General features: G+C 43.9%; 1 protein-coding gene across 1 annotated transcript; it reads right to left on the bottom strand.

Moving 5' to 3' along the window:
• Nucleotides 1–1,232: 1,232 nt before the first annotated feature.
• On the bottom strand, nt 1,233–20,968 carry LOC129824830 (dual specificity protein phosphatase 10-like). Its single transcript, XM_055884336.1, has 3 exons — nt 20,659–20,968; nt 14,660–15,536; nt 1,233–5,656 (listed from the first exon to the last, which is right to left on the bottom strand). The coding sequence occupies exons 2-3, from the start codon at nt 15,486–15,488 to the stop codon at nt 5,391–5,393; spliced, it is 1,095 nt and encodes a 364-aa protein (XP_055740311.1). The 5' UTR covers nt 15,489–15,536; nt 20,659–20,968; the 3' UTR covers nt 1,233–5,390.
• Nucleotides 20,969–21,269: the final 301 nt, after the last annotated feature.

The following is a 21,269-nucleotide window of genomic DNA, read 5'->3' on the forward strand; positions in this document are numbered from 1 at the left end:
GGGATATCGTGCGAGTAGGTTGATTTCATCCCTCCTATGACACAGGAAACTGTTTTGACGGTTACCAGTGCAGCAGGGCTCAAACTGAAACATCCTCCCTGGTTTATTTCTGAGTCCTCTGGCTGGGAGGCAGCAGAGTGTATACAACTGTGTGTGTACGTCACAGGAGGCTGCTGAGGGGACGACTCTTAATAATGGCTGTAATGCAGTAAATGGAATGGTATCAACCACATGGAAACCATGTGTTTGAGGGATTTAATACAACTCCTTTGATCCTGTTTCAACCATTACAATCAGCCCCTCCTCCGCAATTAACGTGCCACCGTCCGCTTATTGTGTAGGTGTATGTAGCTATGTGTGTTTGAGTGTGTGTGTGGGCGCAAGTGCATGCGTTTGTTTGTGTGTGAGTGTGTGTACAGAATGTGTGTGAGTGTGTGTGTGAGTGTGTGTACAGTGTGTGTACAGTGTGTGTGTGTGTGTGTGTGTGTGTGTGTGTGTGTATATGCCTATTTACAGTACGCAAGTGTACATAATGTATGTGTGTGTGTTTATATTGTGTGTGTGTGTGTGTCCAAGAGACAGGCCATCCTCTTGGGCCCAGAGCTGGGAGAGCCTTTCCTAATACGTCCATGAAGCGTAGCCAGGGCCGGGGAGTGGGGAGCAGGCAGGGAGTGGCGTGCATGCAGCAGCGCTAAGATCAGGGCTATTCTGGTGCTGCCGGCCTGCCCAGTGCTGAAAGGAAAGGATTAATGAGGCAGGGCCGCTCATCACTCGTAATTAGAAACAACACTAAAAACTATTTCTGGGCCTGTTCCTATGGAGGGAACTTGACCCGCTCTGTGTTAATCAAACCCCCCCTATTCCCCCTAGCCATGCAGCAGTGGATTCCTGCAGGGTTGGAGTAAATATAGGCCCATAAGTCCTGCAGCTATGTGACACAGGGCTCAATGGACGAGTGCAAATAATTCACAACTCTGCTTCGGTGCAGCGGCGACGTGACTATTCGCATTTCAGTAGGCTGGGATAACTGGGAATAGTGCCACTCTTTATGGACTGTGTGGTAGTGTTACACTGTGGTGAAACTGTTGTTGTTATTGTTGTTGCTGGGTTATAATGTACATAACAATCAAATATCTACCCAGAATGTGTGTGCTTACAGTCAATGCAACCAGGAAATGGAATCAAAAGGAAGAGAACATTTTTACAGACGCAAAAACACACGCAACCCCAGATAAAACTTTTATCCTCGGTTTATTTTAAACCTTACAAGTAGGGAAGGGATTACAAAATGACATTGCTTAAACCACAACTGTTTAAGAATAGAGAGGGGGAGAGGTTCATAGTCATAGATCCGTCATAGGGGGGGATATTAAGCAGGTCATGCAAAAAGGTGTTGTCCGGGAGAAGGCCTCCATTATAATAGCACCCTTTGTGAAAAAATAAAATCCAGCTGTCCATCCATAGGTCAGTGCAAAAATAGTAATGGATATAAATTTATGCATAGAAAAGTTGTGAATATAGAGTATATGCTTTAACTGTGGAACTATAGACACACACTCACTGTTAAAGTACATACACTTGTATAGTGACCCCCCTGTTCTCCCCAGAGTCTCCGAGCCCAAAGCAGAAACTCTTAAACAGGTCTAGCCATAAACAGTCCCAAATCAAATATGACAGTTTTATATGGTTCTAATACAGAGGTGTCTTTCCAAATAAAAGCCATACACCGGAATCCCTTTCAGGGAGCTGTCACTCAAAACCGCCTTGGCGAGAGACACAAAATTTGCCTCCCAAATGGCACCCTATTCCCTATTTAATGCACTACTTTCGACAAGTCTAATCAAAAGAAGTGCACTATGTAGGGCATGGGTAGGCAAATAGATTGAGCCGCGGGCTGATTTTTGTCAGAGGGGGGACGGAACATAATTTGAATAATTTGTAAACTGCAAATTGACCACAGCTAAACCCCAAAAGAGATTGCATTTGAAAAGAACAATAATTTAATATATTGATTACATTGCGATACGATTTTTCTATTTGTGGGAATACTTGGGAACAGATGTCCTAAAGTAAACCCATTATAGCTGAATTCCTGGTCATTTTACAGTCTTTTTTAACAAGAAACTAAAATCCCCCAAATCGCTTATATTGGGTGCCATTTGGAACGAGGCATAAAAGCCCGACATCCACAGTGAGAGAGCATCATTGGACAGACAGTAGAGAGTTATGAGCGTCTCTCGTGAACCGACCGGGGACACTCAACACACATGCTTTGTTTTCCAACCAGAGAAGAAGAATGTAACATTTTGAGTAACATTTATCAATCAAATACCAGACTGTAATTACAAATGAAAAGCAAAGATGTGCCGATAGGGAACAAGTTTGGAAACCAGAGGAAGAGAAATGGGGTTTATATTTTTTACTTAATGGGTTCAGATGTGTACTTTTTTTGCAGATGGTTATCATTTCATGTAGTGTAAATGTACAAGCTACAAACGTGTGGCAAACTTTTGAAGACCTGTCACGTACAGTGTTTGTATAGCACCAATATACACTAATGTACTGTAAATGATCATAGCAACTGAAGACAGGAAGAATAGGTGAATTCAAAAAATATAATTTATTACCCCTACACATAGATATTTTGTGGATAGATAAATGCTTTGTACTCTCTTTAGCTGTGCAATCTCCTAAAGAGCACCTCAATTTGTTTACTTTGTGTTGTAGTCTCCCTCAACTCTCAAATGTTTTCTTGAGAGGACTATACGATGAATAATCAGGAGGTTTTGGGTGCAGCATTAGCAACAGTATGTATATAACCTATATGCAAAGTAACTTCAGTTCAAACCCAAAGGACACTGCCACACAAATATTATGATTGCGCTTGCAAAGCATATTTAAGTATACTTTTCCTCATTTATTCAGCCACTAGTATATTCATCAAGCACTAAATCAGGGGTGTCCCCAAAAAATTGCCCCGGGCCGGTCTTCAACGAGATCCGGAGTGCCGCACTGAAAATTTGTTATATTTCCACGGCGTAAAAATTTGCATCTAAATTTGCATCTATCCAAAATTTGAATCTATCCATCGTTTTTCGAATTTTCGATACTCCCTGACTGTCTAGCTTTCATTTTGGTGAATATTAGCGAGCTGGATTCCGTCAAGAAACTGTATAAATGTAGGTCCATTCTAATTTCCATTTGGTTTTAGTCATTTTAAAGTATATTGAGTTATCCCGCCCAATTTTGGACCCCCTTGCAGGCCGGACCCCCTTATCCAATGAAAACTCTAATTTCCATTTTCTGTTGCGAAAATATTTAAACATTGCATGCCCTATTGAATATGACCCTGTTTTGTCTTTCGTTGTATAGTCCACCATTGTTTGTTGTCGCGCTAACGCTAATGCTAACGCTAGTTGGGGCCAAAACTGAGCATCAACATAATTAGCAGCTAAGTGGCTGCACATCGCCTTGTTTGAAACAGCATGCATTATGCAAGGAAACATTTCAGTGACTCGCCTTTGATGAGATTCAAAAGCTCAGCGCGGGGTCACATACACAGCCATCATAACAGACTTTTCTGCTTCAGCACAGCCTGTGTGGAAGAGGCCTAGACTATAAGTTGCTCAGGATCTCAATTCTCCTTTCAAATATCAGATTCAGCACCAGATCAAAGTCATTTTAAAATACACATTATCTAAAGGCCTAATAGCCCAAAGTGCCTTAAAAACCAAAGCAGCACAGATTCCATTAGTGAAATTTGGTTTTAAAACAAATGCTGTGACAGGCTCTTTGGAGTGAAACTGTGTGCAAACTGCCTTAATATCCTTTTGAATGTATCACTGAGTTGACAACTGCTGCTGCTGAAGGTTTGGTTTGCATCCGCAGGCCGTGTGGTCGACCCCAGCCTGCTCGGCTGCTTCTGTCTGCATGCGATGATGGCCTGTACTGTACAGTGCCGCAAAAAGATCCAGTGGAGAAAAGATAGGTGTTAGTTAAGGCATAGATAGAGGCACTAGTACTGAGCTTGGTGTTACACGAAGTGGCAGAACAAGAGCTCCCCGTTAGCTTAGCTTAGAGGCAGGACTGGGAGGTTTCAAAATATTAGGAAAGGGGTTACAGTACCTTCCTTCTAGACAGTTCTGACTTTTAACCATGACCCTTGGTACAATGTCTCGTTTGATGCCAGAGGCCCAATTCAAGGTCATCTCAGAACTGTGTTACTTTGTAATGTAGTAAATCATACTCGGTCACATTCAGAGTCAGGGTAAATGTAGTAACATACACTATAAGGGCAACTATACCAAAATATATCTGGAGAGGTTAGACACTACATTAAAAGAGGGACAAGTTAGAAGCGAGGGTAAATTATTTAAAAAGAAACACAGAATAGTCCTCAAATCTACTTTACAACTGAAGTAATATATAAAACAGGATTACCACCATTTTGTTTGAGGAGCAATATATCTGCTTTCAGTAAACTTGTGGTACAAAGCTCTTTATGGCAGTAAATGTATTACTAAAAACAAATGGTATGGTTGATGGTCATGGGCAATGGAAAAACACAGTTGGAAAACAAAAAGCACAGACAACGTGAATGTTTTCATGTATAGTATTTTTGAAGAGTAAACAGAATGAAACAAATATACACACACAACTGAGACACTTCAAAAAAAATAAAACTATTTTGTCAATCTAATTTGTGCCAAATGTAACAGCTCAATTGCATGAGCCAAAAAATACGGAATTGATAACAACAATAAAAAATAAACTTAATGTCAAATCAGCGGCGAGCTGGAAATGTTTAATCGTCATTGAATACCCATATATACACATAATATCAAGCTCTCAGGCGCAGTCCACTCAGAAATTATTGCACAGTAAGCCACTTTGGGCTTGTCATGGTCACTCCCATAAACTCCTGTCTAAAAATAGAACAAGAACATCAACACACCAAACAAGTCTTCATCTTTTCTGACAGGCACCGCCTCGGCCAGCTCGGCCCCATGCCTGCAACATTAACCATGAGCCACAGCACAGTGTGAGCCTGAAGAGTTCAGTTTCTCTAACTACTAAATTGCTCAGTCCCCACAGAACATGGCGTTTTATCTATTTTCCTTTCCTTCCATGTTTTTGCTCCTCCGTTGTCATGCACAGACAGCTTCCCACTGACCGTTTTCTCTCCCCAACACTTCTGTTCCTCCGGGAAGCCGGCCAGTTCGGAACAGCTGGGATTTTTGGCGTATCTCATCTCAAGAACTTTGGCACTCCTGTGACAGTCCCAAAAGAGCATGATTAAGAGATTCTGAAATAAAGATTTCTCTCTCAGAATCCGCCTTTAAGAGTAGCCTGTTGGATGTCCTCCTAAAGCAGGAATGGCGGGTGTCCTCCTAAACCATGGTCTCCACCCCAATGAGCTTTGGCGTGAGGATGCGTGGCGTGACACCGTTGTTCAAGTCCTCCTCGAACTCAAGCAGCTGGCCCATGAAGTTAAGGTTGGGTGAGATGATGGGCCGCCGGGTCTTGACGAACTTGTAGGCGTCTGTCATGGTCATCCAGGTGTGCTTCATCAGGTAGGCGATGACAATGGTGGCCGAGCGAGACACACCCGCCTGGCAGTGGATCAAGAGGCCCATCCCCGCTTGCTGTGCTTCCTCTGAAGAAAGGAAAGAGAGGAGCATTTTAGGAGAGTTTTAGTGCTAAAGCACATGAAACATTGTACAAAATAGACTTCAACAGAAACAGATAATAATTTTAGTCTCTTTAGAATAGCACTCATCATAGCAACATAAAACATGCAGTAGTACAAAATAGACTTCGACAACATCACATTAATGTTTTAGTTATGTAACTAATGTGCCATATTTTTCCCTGCAGTCCGCTCACTCAAAACCTACACTGTGCATACGTTATACTAACAAATCCATAATTTCAAAAGTCCGACAACCTACACAGCCTCTGATCGATAAAAACAACCCATTTGAATATGTATCAACCAAGCTAAATCACTGACTAACTCCAATCATAATGTGGCCTGAAAATAAATAATACAACTGAATCGATTCAATGAGGTCCCACCGCTGCCACCAATTGCAACCCCTGCCCTGCTCTGCCCTATTCACTGAGTCTATAATGCGTTATGCTCTTTCCAAGACATAGACTGACCAGGTGAATCCAGGTGAAAGCTATGATCCCTTCTTGATGTCACTTGTTAAATCCACTTCAATCAGTGTAGATGAGGAGACAGGTTAAAGAAGGATTTATAAGCCTTGAGAAAACTGAGACATGGATTGTGAGGGTGAATGGGCAAGACAAAATATTGAAGTGCCTTTGAACGGGGTATGGTAGTAGTTGCCAGGTTTGAGTGTGTCAAGAACTGCAACCTTGCTGGGTTTTCCACGCTCAACAGTTTCCCGTGTGCATCAACAATTGTCCACCACCCAAAGGACATCCAGCCAACTTGACACAACTGTGGGAAGCATTGGAGTCAACATGGGCCAGCCTCCCTGTGGAACGCTTTCGACACCTTGCAGAGTCCATGCCCCAAAGAATTGAGGCTGTTCTGAGGGCAAAAGGGGGTACAACTAAATATTAGGAAGATGTTCCTAAATGTGTTGTACACTCAGTGTACACTTCTACTGTGCACCCACCCAAATAAGAAATACTACAGTTTACTATAGAATAATACTACAGTTTAATAGTCATAAATTATAGCATACTTTAGAATACTATACATTAGTATCCCTCAATTATGTGTAGTACTTAGTATAGAATTTTGTAGTATAGTATAGTATACAGTATTATCCACACAAAAACCACTGTAGTAAATACAACAGAAATGTCTGCAAAAACAATATATATGTTTTACTATAGTAAATGCTACAGTATTTCATTTGCATATACCTTGCCCATTCCCCTCCCCCATTTCCCAATTTGTGCTACCTGTAAGTGAGGGACCCCTGTTGTGCTGGTGGGGGTGCTGGAGGGACTCCCTGTCTCTCCCAGCGGTCCATTGTTTGGACGACGCGGTCCATGGCGGCGCCGAGATGGCGGAGCATCGCTGCGTGCCAATGGACGTGCTTCTCTACCCCTATAACAGGGGCACCTGCTCCTGCTGACTCCATCACCAGTTAGGGTATTTTGTGGTGGGTGTAGCTGGTGCATGGAAGTCAAGCACAGAAGAGCAGAGATGAGTGAACAAAGAAGCACTTTACTGAGGCAATTGTAAGAACAGAACGCAACCGTGTCACAAAAACAAATGCTCAAAGAACAAGTGAGGCAGCACAAAGTACAACAACCAAGTGCAAAGTACCCGGCTGCCACAAATCACGGGTACAAATAAAACCCGGCGCAACCCAGACGGAAGCGTGCCAACCTAGACAATAAACAATATCCCACACAGACATGGAGGGAACAGAGGGCTAAATACACGTAGTACTCATGAGGAAATGTAAACCAGGTGTGTGGAAAACAAGACAAATGGAAAATGAAAGGTGGAGCGGCGATGGCTAGAAGACCGGTGACGTCGACCGCCGAACGCCGGCCGAACAAGGAGAGGGACCAACTTCGGGGGAAGTCGTGAAAGAAAGCCAAGTTAACAAACTGATTACCAACCATTTCGAATCCCACTGTACCTTCTCCGCTATGCAGTCTGGTTTCAGAGCTGGTCATGGGTGCACCTAAACAATATCATAACTGCTATCGATGAGAGACATTACTGTGCAGCCGTATTCATCGACCTGGCCAAGGCTTTCGACTCTGAAAATCACCACATTCTTATTGGCAGACTCGCCAGCCTTGGTTTCTCAAATGATTGCCTCGCCTGGTTTATCAACTACTTCTCTGAAAGAGTTCAGTGTGTCAAATCGGAGGGCCTGTTGTCCGTACCTCTGGCAGTCTCTATGGGGGTGCCACAGGGTTCAATTCTCGGGCCGACTCTCCTCTCTGTATACATCAATGATGTCGCTCTTGCTGCTGGTGATTCTCTGATCCACCTCTACGCCGACAACACCATTCTGTATACTTCTGGCCCTTCTTTGGACACTGTGTTAACTAACCTCCAGACGAGCTTCAATGTCATACAACTCTCTTTCCGTGGCCTTCAACTGCTCTTAAATGCAAGTACAACTAAATGCATGCTATTCAATCGATCACTGCCCGCACCTGCCCGCCCGTCCATCACTACTCTGGACGGTTCTGACTTAAAATATGTGGACAACTACAAATACCTAGGTGTCTGGTTAGACTGTAAACTCTCCTTCCAGACTCATTAAGCATCTCCAATCCAAAATTATATCTAGAATCGGCTTCCTATTTCGCAACAAACCATCCTTCACTCATGCTGCCAAACATACCCTCGTAAAACTGACTATCCTACCGATCCTTGACTTCGGCGATGTCATTTATAAAATAGCCTCCAACACTCTACTCAACAAATTGGATGCAGTCTATCACAGTGCCATCCGTTTTGTCACCAAAGACCCATACACTACCCACCACTGTGACCTGTATGCTCTCGTTGGCTGGACCTCGCTACATATTCGTCGCCAAACCCACTGGCTCCAGGTCATCTATAAGTCTTTGCTAGGTAAAGCCCCGCCTTATCTCAGCTCACTGGTCACCATAGCAGCACCCACCCGTAGCACGCGCTCCAGCAGGTATATCTCACTGGTCACCCCCAAAGCCAATTCTACCTTTGGCCGCCTTTCCTTCCAGTTCTCTGCTGCCAATGACTGGAACGAACTGCAAAAATCACTGAAGCTGGAGACTCATATCTCCCTCACTAGCTTTAAGCACCAGCTGTCAGAGCAGCTCACAGATCACTGCACCTGTACATAGCCCACCTGTAAATAGCCCATCCAACTACCTCATTCCCATTCTGTTATTTATTCATCTTCTGCACATCTATCACTCCAGTGTTTAATTGCTATATTGTAATTATTTCGCCACTATGGCCTATTTATTGCCTTACCTCCCTTATCCTATCTCATTTGCACACACTGTATATCGACTTTTTCTATTGTATTATTGACTGTATGTTTGTTTATTCCATGTGTAACTCTGTGTTGTTGTTTGTGTCGCACTGCTTTGCTTTATCTTGGCCAGGTCGCAGTTGTAAATGAGAACGTGTTTTCAACTAGCCTACCTGGTTAAATAAAGGTGAAATAAAGAAATTAAATAGAAAAACACTCACTCTGAGGGTAAATAATGGAATGAGAGTCTCTTCACACGAGTCTTAAAGGCGTTGAACATTACTACAGTTGAATAAATCATAGTGACCACCACAAGCTAGTTATGACATTACTAGGGGTGTGTGTGTGTGTGTGCGTGCGTGCGTGCGTGCGTGGCAAGATTCTCTAATGATGCATCAAATAGCTTTCTCTTTCTGGATTTTTCAACAAACTAACAGATTCAACTGTTCAACCAAAATCATCTTTGAAAATGTTTAACATTTATATTCAAGCGCCGCCTTTCTTGTGGAGATGCGCTCAATTGGTAAATAGCTTATTTGGAGAGGCGAGAGTGAGAATAGTAGAAAAGGCAGAATAATGTTCTGGCACATTGTGGAGAGAGATGAGATCTGTGAAGCATCTTTCGACAATCTCATGGAGGAAAGCACCTTCATGTGTCTCTCTCACTTTTAGAAGCCTCCAGCACAGTTCCTCACTCATAAATTACAACTTCTCTGAAGCTCTGAGGGCTTCTCACAGGTTCCACTATTCAGTGCTATCCATCAACTGTAAGGTCCACAAGCTTACATCAATAAAGATGTTTGCTTATGACACATTTGACAGCTATATAACTCATTACTACAATTAGGTCTGGGTCAAAGGGAAAAAAGCAAGTCAGGAATAGAAATGTTGCTGTTCTCTGCATCAAAATATGCCATCCAAGTTCTAACAACCATATTGATATACGCCATTTGATGATTTACTCTCCTGGAGAAAGTTCAATGATTAAACCGGAGACTGAAGTTGCATCCCAAAGATGGCGCCGACAGAGAGGGACGCCTAGCTTCTAGTCCTTAGGAAACATTTAAATATTTTTTTTAATGTATTATTTCATTTACTGGTGGCCCAGAAAATCTTAAGTGTTATTGCATACAGCCGGGAAGAACTATTGAATATCAGAGCGAAGTGAACTTACCAGCACTATGACCAGGAATACGACTTTCCTGAAGCGGATTCTTTGTCCGAACCACCCAGGGCATCTGAACTGATTCCAGAGGCTAACCCAAAACAACGTCGCTGTAGAAGATGTCAGACTTCGGAGGCGCACACATTACCCACCGCTTCTGAATATATTACTCGCTAATGTCCAGTCTATAGATAACAAGGTAGACAAAATTAGGGCAAGAGTTGCTTTCCAGAGAGACATCAGGGATTGGAACATACTATGTTTCATGGAAACATGGCTCTCTCGGGATTTGCTGTCCGAGTCGGTACAGCCATCGGGAATCTTTGTGCGTCGCGCCGACGCACAAAGGACTCCGGCCGCAAAACCTGATTCTATAGGGGAGGGTCCAGGTGGGCATCTATTCACGGCGGCGGCTCCGGTGCGGGCCGTAGACCCCGCTCCACCTCTGGCTCCCCCCACTTTGGTGGCGCCTCTGGTGCGGGGACCCTCGTCGCCGACCCCGGACTGGGGACCCTCGCTGCAGGCCCTGGACTGGGAACCCTCGCTGCAGGCTCCGGACTGGGGACCCTCGTTGCAGGCCCCGGACTGGGAACCCTCGCTGCAGGCCCCGGACCGGGGAACCTCGTTGCAAGCTGACACGCGGCTGAACTTGAAAGGGGTTCCTTCGTTATTTTACCGTTCATGTCTTCTATAGAGAATGTCTTGATCTACTTCAAATAAGGTCTGTGTTTCGTGCAGGCTTAAACCGCCTCGGCGTTTTGATACCCGTGTAAATCTCACTAGAATAAGATAACGTTTGTCAACATATTTTCATAAATCCATTCTACAAAAAAAACACACAATCTTCGCTTATATTTAGCCAATATTGATCAGAGTTACCTTGTCCTATGGATATCTACACAGTTATAAAATTGGCAAGGTGGTGTAAGCCTACACGAAACACAGACCTTATTTTAAGTGAATCTAAAAATATCCTATGGAATAAATGAAGGAACCGCTTTTCATATTTTGCTAGAAGGTGTCATGGGAATTATGACTCGCACTTTGGTCGTCAATTCTTACCATGCCCATTATTAAAATAGGATTTCCTACATATTACAATTACAGTTTTTGTTTTCAACATTCATCACAGGTAACTTAAACTCTATTTTTATTCAAACAGTTGAGAGTATTTGTCTCCTAAGCAGACTCTTCAGTATCATTGTCACTTCAGAGCTGTGTGTGTGTGTGTGTATTTATGTATTATATTAAGTTAAAATAAAAGTGTTCATTTTTCATTCAGTATTGTTGCAATTATCATTATTACAAAAATGTGTGTGTGTATGATATATATAAAACTTTTTATATTTTTTATTAATCGGCCGATTAATCGGGGGGAACTGTCACGATCGTGTGGAGGATTGACGGACCAAAACGCAGCAGTAGGAAAATAAGCCATATTCCTTTTAATGAATACGAAGGCAAAACGAAACAAAAACACTTATACACTAAACAAAACAAGAAAACGATCGTGAAGCTAAGAACGAAGTGCACACACAGGCTACAAACGTATAACATAGACAATTACCCACATCAAATGAAAGCCTATGGCTCCCCTAAATATGGCTCCCAATCAGAGACAACAGAAATCAGCTGTCTCTAATTGGGAACTCATTCAGGCAACCATAGACTCTCCTAGAAAACTAAACCAACATAGACACAGCTAGACACATGCACTCAACACAAACCCATACACTACACCCAACACCCCCTTTACCATATAATCACCCAAAACCAACAAAACACAAACATTCCCCATGTCACACCCTGACCTAACTAAAATAATAAAGAAAACAAAGAATACTAAGGCCAGGGCGTGACAGGAACAACTAATAAAAGGGGAACAACTACTTCACGGTCTCAAAGCGGGTGACGGTACCGATTGAAACGGCATTAGCGCGCACCCCGCTAACCGGCTAGCCATTTCACATCGGTTACATCCGCCTAATCTCGGGAGTTGATAGGCTTGAAGTCATAATCAGCTCAATGCTTGAAGCACAGCGAAGAGCTGTTGGCAAACGCACGAATGTGCTGTTTGAATGAATGCTTACGAGCATGCTGCTGCTTACCACCGCTCAGTCAGACTGCTCTATCAAATATTAAATCATAGACTTAATTATAACATAATAACACACAGAAATACGACCCTTAGGTCATTAATATGGTCAAATCCGGAAACTATAATTTCGAAAACAAAACGTTTATTCTTTCAGTGAAATACGGAACCGTTCTGTATTTTATCTAACGGGTGGCATCCATAAGTCTAAATATTCCTGTTACATTGCACAACCGTCATAATTATGTAAAATTCTGGCAAATTAGTTCGCAACGAGCCAGGCAGCCCGAACTGTTGCATATACCCTGATTCTGTTGCATAGAACGCAAGAGAAGTGACACAATTTCCCTAGTTTAATCTTGCCTGCTAAACTGGATTTCTTTTAACTAAATATGCAGGTTTCAAAAAATATGCTTCTGTGTATCTATGGTGAGGTACATTGGTGCAACGATTGTGCTTTTTTCGCAAATGTGCTTTTGTTGAATCTTCCCCAGTTTGGCGAAGTTGGCTGTCTTTGTAAGGAATAAATAGTCTTCACACAGTTCGCAACGAGCCAGGCAGCCCAAACTACTGCATATACCCTGATTCTTTTGCATAGAACGCAAGAGAAGTGACACAATTCCCCTAGTTAAAATAAATTCATGTTAGCAGGCAATATTAACTAAATATGCAGGTTTAAAAATATATACTTGTGTATTGATTTTAAGAAAGGCATTGATGTTTATGGTTAGGTACATTGGTGCAACGACAGGGCTTTTTTCGCGAATGTGCTTGTTAAATCACCCGTTTGGCGAAGTAGGCTATGATTCAATGATAAACTAACAGGCACCGCATCGATTATATGCAACGCAGGACAAGCTAGATAAACTAGTAATATCATCATCCATGTGTCGTTCACTAGTGATTATGTTAAGATTGATTGTTTTTTATAAGATACGTTTAATGCTAGCTAGCACCTTACCTTGGCTCCTTGCTGCATTCGCATAACAGGTAGTCAGCCTGCCACGCAGTCTCCTCGTGGAGTGCAATGTAATCGGCCATGATCGGTGTCCAAAAATGCCGATTACCGATTGTTATGAAAACTTGAAATCGGCCCTAATTAATCGGCCATTCCAATTAATCGGTCGACCTCTACTGCTAACCATGTGTATGTGAACAATACCATTTGATTTGATTTGAAATGATTTGTCGATGGAGCTCAGGGCTGAAGCTGAGTCGTTGGATTCCTGCAGCAGCAGATGTCTGCATTTCAGGGGAATTAAATCAGAAAAAAAGACCAAGACATTCTGCTCTGCTGTAGCCCGCTCCCTGTTCCCCACTGCCGCAGACAGAGACGGAAGCAGAGGGAGGGCGAAGGAGGAAGGAAGGGGGAAGGAATGGAGGAAGCCACCAGGTCGAGAGGAGAGGAAGGTAGAGAGGACAGTAGAGCCGTAGGAGGATGGGATGGCATCAAGGTGCTACAGTATGATCTCCCTGCAAGACGGCGTCTACGAAGCAGACGGCAGACACATGTCCCAGCCCCCAACCCAGAACACAGCCTGCTGCTGCTGCTGCTCCAGCTCTGCACACACACACACTCACACGAACCGAAGATATAAAACATGGCACTAACCCAGAGGCTGCTGCCTCAACAGGGCTCAGTATTTACGAACAGCTGCCTCCTAGTCTCTGCACAACAGCCAAAGCATGTTACATACCCTGGCAGGACTAGAGCTGCCTGCCAAATTAATGTGTGTGTGTGTGTGTGTGTGTGTGTGTGTGTGTGTGTGTGTGTGTGTGTGTGTGTGTGTGTGTGTGTGTGTGTGTGTGTGTGTGTGTGTGTGTGAGCGTGCGCGTGCGCGTGTGCGTGGAGATGAAGCAGAAGTGTCAGATTAGGCCTTCATACTGTAATTTATATGGGTAGTACAAAGTAAATTACAGTGTGAGTAACAGTGAAATAGTCTTACACACAGTGGAGGCAAGACAAAGTCCTTACATCTACTTTACACCTAACATGCGCCTATTCATCAGGGACATACATTCAATAGCAAATATCACCATTGCACCTCTACCAACTGCATTGCCTATTGTCATCTAAACCTCTCCTTCACAACAGAAGCATAAAGACTCTGGAAAAGGACTTGGACGGACCAACTTACAGCTACATAAACCAATCTCTCTCATCCTCTCAGAGACAAACCAGAGCTCTTAAAAAATTCTCTAATTAAAACAGTCCTGTAGGCGTTTTATATGAAAGACCTCATCCTCATCTTTCAACAATTCCAGTTAACATCCCTGATGATTCTACATTGACTAACTGAAGCTTCGATGCAACCTCCGGAGAACCTCAAGATTATGATCTGAAAGGCAAAACTGATGCTAGGTCCGCACTCCTACACTACCTTATCTGAGACACTTTGTGAATATGAGCCCAGAACTTCGTCCTACCTTTGAGAACGATGGGGTCCTTGCCCTCCCTCCTCAGCGAATCCAGGACCACATGGAGGGGCTGCGAGGACGTCACCCTCTGGGGATCCATGGTGTTTTCGTCATACACCACGATCTCTTTGGAGAAGATGCTTTTGAAGGAGTCCTTGCCGGAAGACTCGCGGCACGACAGGAGGTCCAGCACGGTGATCTTGCCCTGCTGCAGCCGCCGCCGGCTGATCTTGTCCGAACAGTTGATGTGTACCGCGCCCTGGATGTGGCTCTTGTTGTACTCCATGAAGGGTCGGCAATCGATGATGACCGGGACCGGCCCGACCAGGTGGCCCATGGGGCATCTGGCCATTCTCTTGGCCAGCTCATTGGGGTGGATGACCCGGATGGTGGACCCTAGAGCCTTGGGTGGGCCTGAGGTGAGACTGGGGTCGCTAACGGCCTCATGGTGGACCATGCCCATGGGGTTGGAGGAAGAGGCGGGTCCAGCATAGCTGAGGTTGGGGCTGCTGGCGCTCACCTGGCTCACGTGACTCTGGTGGCTCTGCTGGTGGCGCTGGTTGTTCCTGCTGTCCTTCTCGTAGGTGGTGACCGAGCAGCAGCTGGCACTGCTGCATCCACACGACAGGGAGCGCGTGGAGCCGTTGGATGAGGGCATATACGTGAGGTTGGTCGCCCGGATCTTCACCACCGTGGTGCTGATGACCGTTGTCTTGCTACCGTGGCTGGTGACGGTGGTGTCCAGGTAGCTGGTGTCCAGGCACAGTCGGAGTTCCTGAGGTCGGATCGGCCTTGGCAGCGCCACCACAATTCTGTCGTCGAGGGGAGATGGAGGCATGGGGAGGCTGAGGGTCGGGACGTCTACGGAGAACTACAAGAAGCCAGTCTACATGGGGGAAGATTGACAGAAGAAACAAAATGTCAGGGCTTGCATGCATAAAGCAGTTCAGAGTAGGACTGCTAATTTAGGATATGTTTTGCCTTTTAGATAATAATAAATAAGATTACATTGACACGAAGATGAATCTAGATCCGCACTCCAGATGCTTTATGAATATGGGCCTAGATTAGGATTGTGAGTGCACCAACGGAATCCACTATAGACTATAGGTCTTCATGGGTACACCCTAACCTGAATACCCAAGCCCGACCCGGGGCCCAAGTGGGCCCGGATCCAAAATTCAAACTTTTCCCTCAGGTTCAGGTCGGGTCCTGTTTGATTGTCATCGGTCTCGGGTCTATTGATAGACCCAAGTGGACCTGACCACGGCTCTGCATAGCCTATAGCATATTTATTTTACACTAATAAGGTGAATCTGTTCACTTATAGAAGGCCTAGCCAACATATGAAAACCTATTTGTTAACGAGAAGAGCAACGTGGCTGATAATCTTTATTTTTATTAAGGTCCAATTGGGTCTGATATAGTTGTAGTCGGGCCCATTTGCGTTCGGATCTGATTGTACAAGTCCGGGTCCCCTTTTCTTAAAATTATTGTGTTGTATAGCACACTGTATTACTTATACAACTAATATAAGGACAGGACATGAGACAGGAGTAGAAATGAACATGGGCATTGTTTAATGCGTTTCACAGGAACAACATTCCAAGCATTTCAACATAGGTAAGCAACGAGGGGTTACAGGTGCCCTAAAGGGACAAAACTAGAATATCGACACAACATATTCCTCCCCCTTTACCTGTGATGATTCAATGTTTTGCCTATTGTTTTCTTTTTAACATAAGTTCTCTTAATGTAAATAAATGAACTTCTCAGAATAACCTTTTTTAAACTAGGGAAAGAGGGTAGACTGACTCAGTTCCCTGACTTAACCCTGGGGTGTATTCTGCCCCAATGTCGGAGGTTAGTCTGAACTAAATAGTCAACCTGTCAGGAGGTCGTCATTCTCTTGCATGGTAATGACGACGTACAGGTGAGTCTACAGTCACATTATCTCTGAGTCGGAGTGGTGATGGTGTATGCCCAGACTGGGGTGCAACAGTACCCTGAATAGGCTCTCTGCCTGGTTCAGGTGAGTGGAGCACTTGTCTCCTCCAGATGATGTTTTCCGGTGTGTGAACTGTGTAGGACACTGGCCCTGTTTGTGCAACCACTGTGGCTGGTATCCACTTTGGACCTTTGCAGTAGTTCCGAGCAAGAACTCTCTCTCCAGCTATGAAGCTTCTGTCTTTTGCTTTGCTCCGTCTCTCCACCTGTGCTCTCTGTTGTGTCTGTACAACCTGTTTAGTCTTTGGAGGTCTCAGGTCGAGTCGCTTGCAAAACTGTCTTTTCATCATGGCTGACGCGGGTGCCACTTTGGTTGTAGCGTGGGGAGTGTTTCTGTAGGTTAACAGGAAGGTGTTTAGACACCTATTGAGGGAGCCGTTCCCTTGTGATGATTTTAAAGCTTGCTTCATCGTTTGGACAAACCTTTCAGCGAGGCCGTTCGTTGCAGGGTGATACGGCGCTGACTTCATGTGCTGAATTCCATTTGCTTCCATGAATGACCGGAACTCTTCAGACACCTGTTGGGGGCCATTATCACTAACGAGTTGCGTTGGCAAGCCGAAGCGACTGAAGATTGACCGTAGCTCTTCGATGGTTCTCGCCGCTGAGGTGCTCTTCATCACTATGACCTCAGGCCATTTGCTGTGTGCGGCAACTACGACTAAGAACATACAATCCTCCAGTGGGCCTGCATAGTCTATGTGGACTCGCTGGCAAGGCTCCTCTGGAGTCCCATGGGTGTAGTGGCACTAGCTGAGGCATGTTCCTCATCTTTTGACATGCAGATCATGACTTGACCTTGTCTTCGATATTTTTCAGCAGTCAAGACTGGGTTAATTGTGACATTGAAATCACCACAGAGTCTGAGTGATCCATATTTTTGTTATGACTATAACAACGGGTGTAGCCCATTCACTAACATTCACTGGATCCAATACTCCACTCTCGACCAGTCTGTTTAGCTCAATTTCAACTTTTGGTTTTATGGCGTATGGGACAGGTCTAGCTTTGAAGCATTTTGGCTTGCTGTCTGGTTTCACGGTCAGTTTAACTGTTATGTCCTTCATTATGCTAAGTTCTCCTTTGAACACATCCGCGTGTTTCCTCAATATCCCTGGTAGGTTTGTGTCCTCTTTTGCAACCATGTGAATTTCCTGCCAGTTTAGTTTGATCTTTTCCAGCCATGTGTATCCTAGCAATGCTGGGATGGTTGCCTTTCACAATGTACAGTGGTAGCTTTACCTTCTGTTTGTTGAGCTCCACTGTAACAATCACGCTTCCTCTCACTGGAACAATCTCACCGGTGTATGTTTTCAGCGTCATCTTTGTGGGCTGTAGTGTGAGGTGATGTAGTTTCTCCTTGTATACAGCCTCAGACAGCAAAGATATGGCTGCTCCAGTGTCCACTTGCATCCGTATTGCGTTTCCATCCAGTAGCGGTGTCAACCAGTATTTGTATCCATTGTCTGAAATGGACATAACATGCAAAGATTCTTCCCCTTCAGACAGGCTATCATGTTGTTCATCCTCTGTGTGCTCCATTTTATGCACTTTCTTTGTGTACTCCCCGAGGTCGCTTTTCCTTTGTTCAGTACTTTTTTTTGATTGTCTCTATTTGTTTTTACATGCACGTTCGATGTGACCCTTTTTTCCACAACTTCTGCAGTCTAAGTCTTTGCACCAACACTCCTCTGCTTGGTGACCTGGTTTCCCACAGCGATAGCATGGCTTGCCACCTCGTGCCTTGTTTTTTTAACTCCGTATACACCTTTGGCACTTGGGTCGATGCACTTAACTGTTGTGTGTCTTTATTTGCCATTTACATTGACGTACTCACTTCTATTGCTCTCTGCAATGTTAAGTTACTCTCAGTCAAAAGGCGTTTCTGAATTGCCTTGCTATGCATGCCACACACTAACCTATCACGTATAGTGTCACTCATTGATCGCCCAAATTCAGTGTTCAGATAACTGTTTCAATACAGCCACAAACTTCTCTTATGAAACCTGAATCTCTCTGCGATTATCAGTAGTTTGGGAGAATAATGTCCTTTTAAGGTAGCCACAATTTCATCATATGATTTATCACCAGGTTTGTCAGGCGTTACCAGGCTGCGCAGTAGATTGAATGTTTTTCCTCCCATAACAGTCAAAAATGTTGGCACAACGACTTCTGTTTTAATTCCATTTGCCAACACAAAGTACTCAAAACGTTCTGTGTAAGAGCTCCATTGTTCCACAGATTCATCAAATGTTCCTATATTTCCAACCAACGCAGACATTTTCGGTTTATTTTTCTTTCTCACACTTTTCAGACGGTCCCTTACTCCCAGACCCTTTTTTTTATTTTAACTCACGCTGACTTCACTTTCCTCCACAGCTAACTCTTCCTATCCCTCGAGGGTCTCGTTGCTGTGACATCAAAAGCTAGCTAGCATCACTCGACTGGCTAGCTCCACGTTTTCTTTGCGTCTTTCTACAGCGAAAAAAATAATAATGAATTTAACTCAGACTTTCTGCCAGAAGATAATGAGCACTAACGTGAGAACGTTTCTTCCTTGTCGCCAGTTTTGTTGTATAGCATACTGTATAACTTATACAACTAATATAAGGACAGGGCATGAGACGGGAGTAGAAATGAACGTGGACATTGTTTAATGCGTTTCACAGGAAGAACATTCCAAGCATTTCAACGTAGGTAAGCTAGAGGGGGTTACAGGTGCTCTAAAGGGACAAAACTAGAATATCAATACACAACAGATTGGGTCCATTCGGCTTGGGGTCTGATTGTCCTCGGGTCCGTTCGGGCCCAGTTAAACCAGAGAAGACGTCTGCTATAGGCTACTATGACGTGGGTAGAATCAATAATAACCACAGCGTCTATCGAATAGCATGGAGGTTTGTTGATGACCAATGCCACTGACTCTGGGGACAGTGAATGAGAAACTAAACATCTACAGACTCACCAAATCTCTGCTAAGTAAAACGCCTGCAAGACAACTACCACAGTCATGGGAACATGCAGGTAAAACAGAGAGCCTACTGACCATTTAGTGAGGGTGGATATAAACCATAGACTATATGATATATGTGGAGTGTCCAATGAATATGTAGCCTATGAGCAAATAATATAATCGTCACAAATATGTGCAGGTCACACGGGGATTGAAATGCACAGAGCAAATGTCTGGACTAGGCAGCTAGGCTACTGTCAATTTCACATTGCAGTGCAATAAGGCTATGCATTTCAGGTGACAAAAAGACTGGAATACTGCCTCAACCTGTAGTAGAGCTACGCCGCAGTTTGGTCTCCCTCCAAATCACATCTGGGACAGTCATGGGTTGCGCGAGAGGCTGCTTAAATTTCATCAAACGTTGTAATAATAACGATGTAATAAGCCATGTCCTCACATCAAAAGACGCCCATGGTCGCGTCGTCTGGGCCGTGCATTTAGTGTCCAGCTGTTTCAACTGGCTGGTAATGTAGACAAATAAATCACAGGGTGTACATTCATTGAAGAGACCGGCATGAGGACGTGCTGAGAATAAAAGTATGGAGGGCTTCGGCGGTACAGACACGGTTTGATTAGATTAAACATGTCAATTCCAATTCAAAGACGCCGCTGTTGGACACAAATATTTATCTCATATAGTAAAACATTGTATCATTTGTAGTGATAGTCTAGTCTGGATAATTTTGGCAACATTGTAGCCAGTAACAGATATTTGTTAAAAGTGATATTGAAAAAAACAGCAGTTTATCATCTGTCAGAGGTTAACATGAAGGAAATTAGTTCGATCTAAAGGATATACGATATCGAATAGCCTATAGTTTCATGTGAAATTCCCAATCGTTCGTATTTAACGTTAGCACTGTTATGACTTGAAATTGCTGAGTATGGTCTGTTCACGTTGATAACGTCAGCGTAATTTCTATATAACTTGTAAGCTATATACAACGTGAAAGGTCGCCTAATAACGGATTTATAAAAGTTTACTTACATTTTTGTAAGACAATATTTTGGGTGCTCCGGTTGAATGTTGACGAATTTTATTTGTGCTCAGTGTTGATTCCATTCAGCCTTTCCCAGTGCCGTGGATCCGCAACATTTTTACTTTTAGCCTTGGTCCCCAGTAATAATATACAAGGGGTTCAGCCAACCTAGAGAAGTGGCACTTTAGGATTGGCACGGGTATGAGCCAATAAACGACTTCATTAATATTAAATTAGTCGTTTTGTACAGTGAGAGCGCAGGGAGAACCAACCCAGTAGTGGGTGTTCCGCTGCGGGTCTTAAAAATCGGCTAGGTAGGGGTAAATCTCAATGGTTCATCCTCGTGTACTCTCTGTTGTCTCCTCGCCTCCTTCTCAAAACACATTGGGTGAGAAAGTCAGATGGGAGGGACATTTGGCTTTCTCATCCAATGGATTTTGAGAAGGCGAGGAGAGCAGAGACAGGACGCGAGGAGTGAGTAATTGAGTTGCTCCTTAAATATTCGAATGAACATTTCTCAGTCCCATGTATGAGAGTAGGGTGATGTCACTGACAACCAATCAAAAGTGCGCTACGAGGAAGAGTGAAGCAAGTGTACACTTATGATAACATTCTCAGA

The sequence above is a fragment of the Salvelinus fontinalis genome, chromosome 27 (assembly GCF_029448725.1).
Source record: "Salvelinus fontinalis isolate EN_2023a chromosome 27, ASM2944872v1, whole genome shotgun sequence".
NCBI classification, from domain to species: domain Eukaryota; kingdom Metazoa; phylum Chordata; class Actinopteri; order Salmoniformes; family Salmonidae; genus Salvelinus; species Salvelinus fontinalis.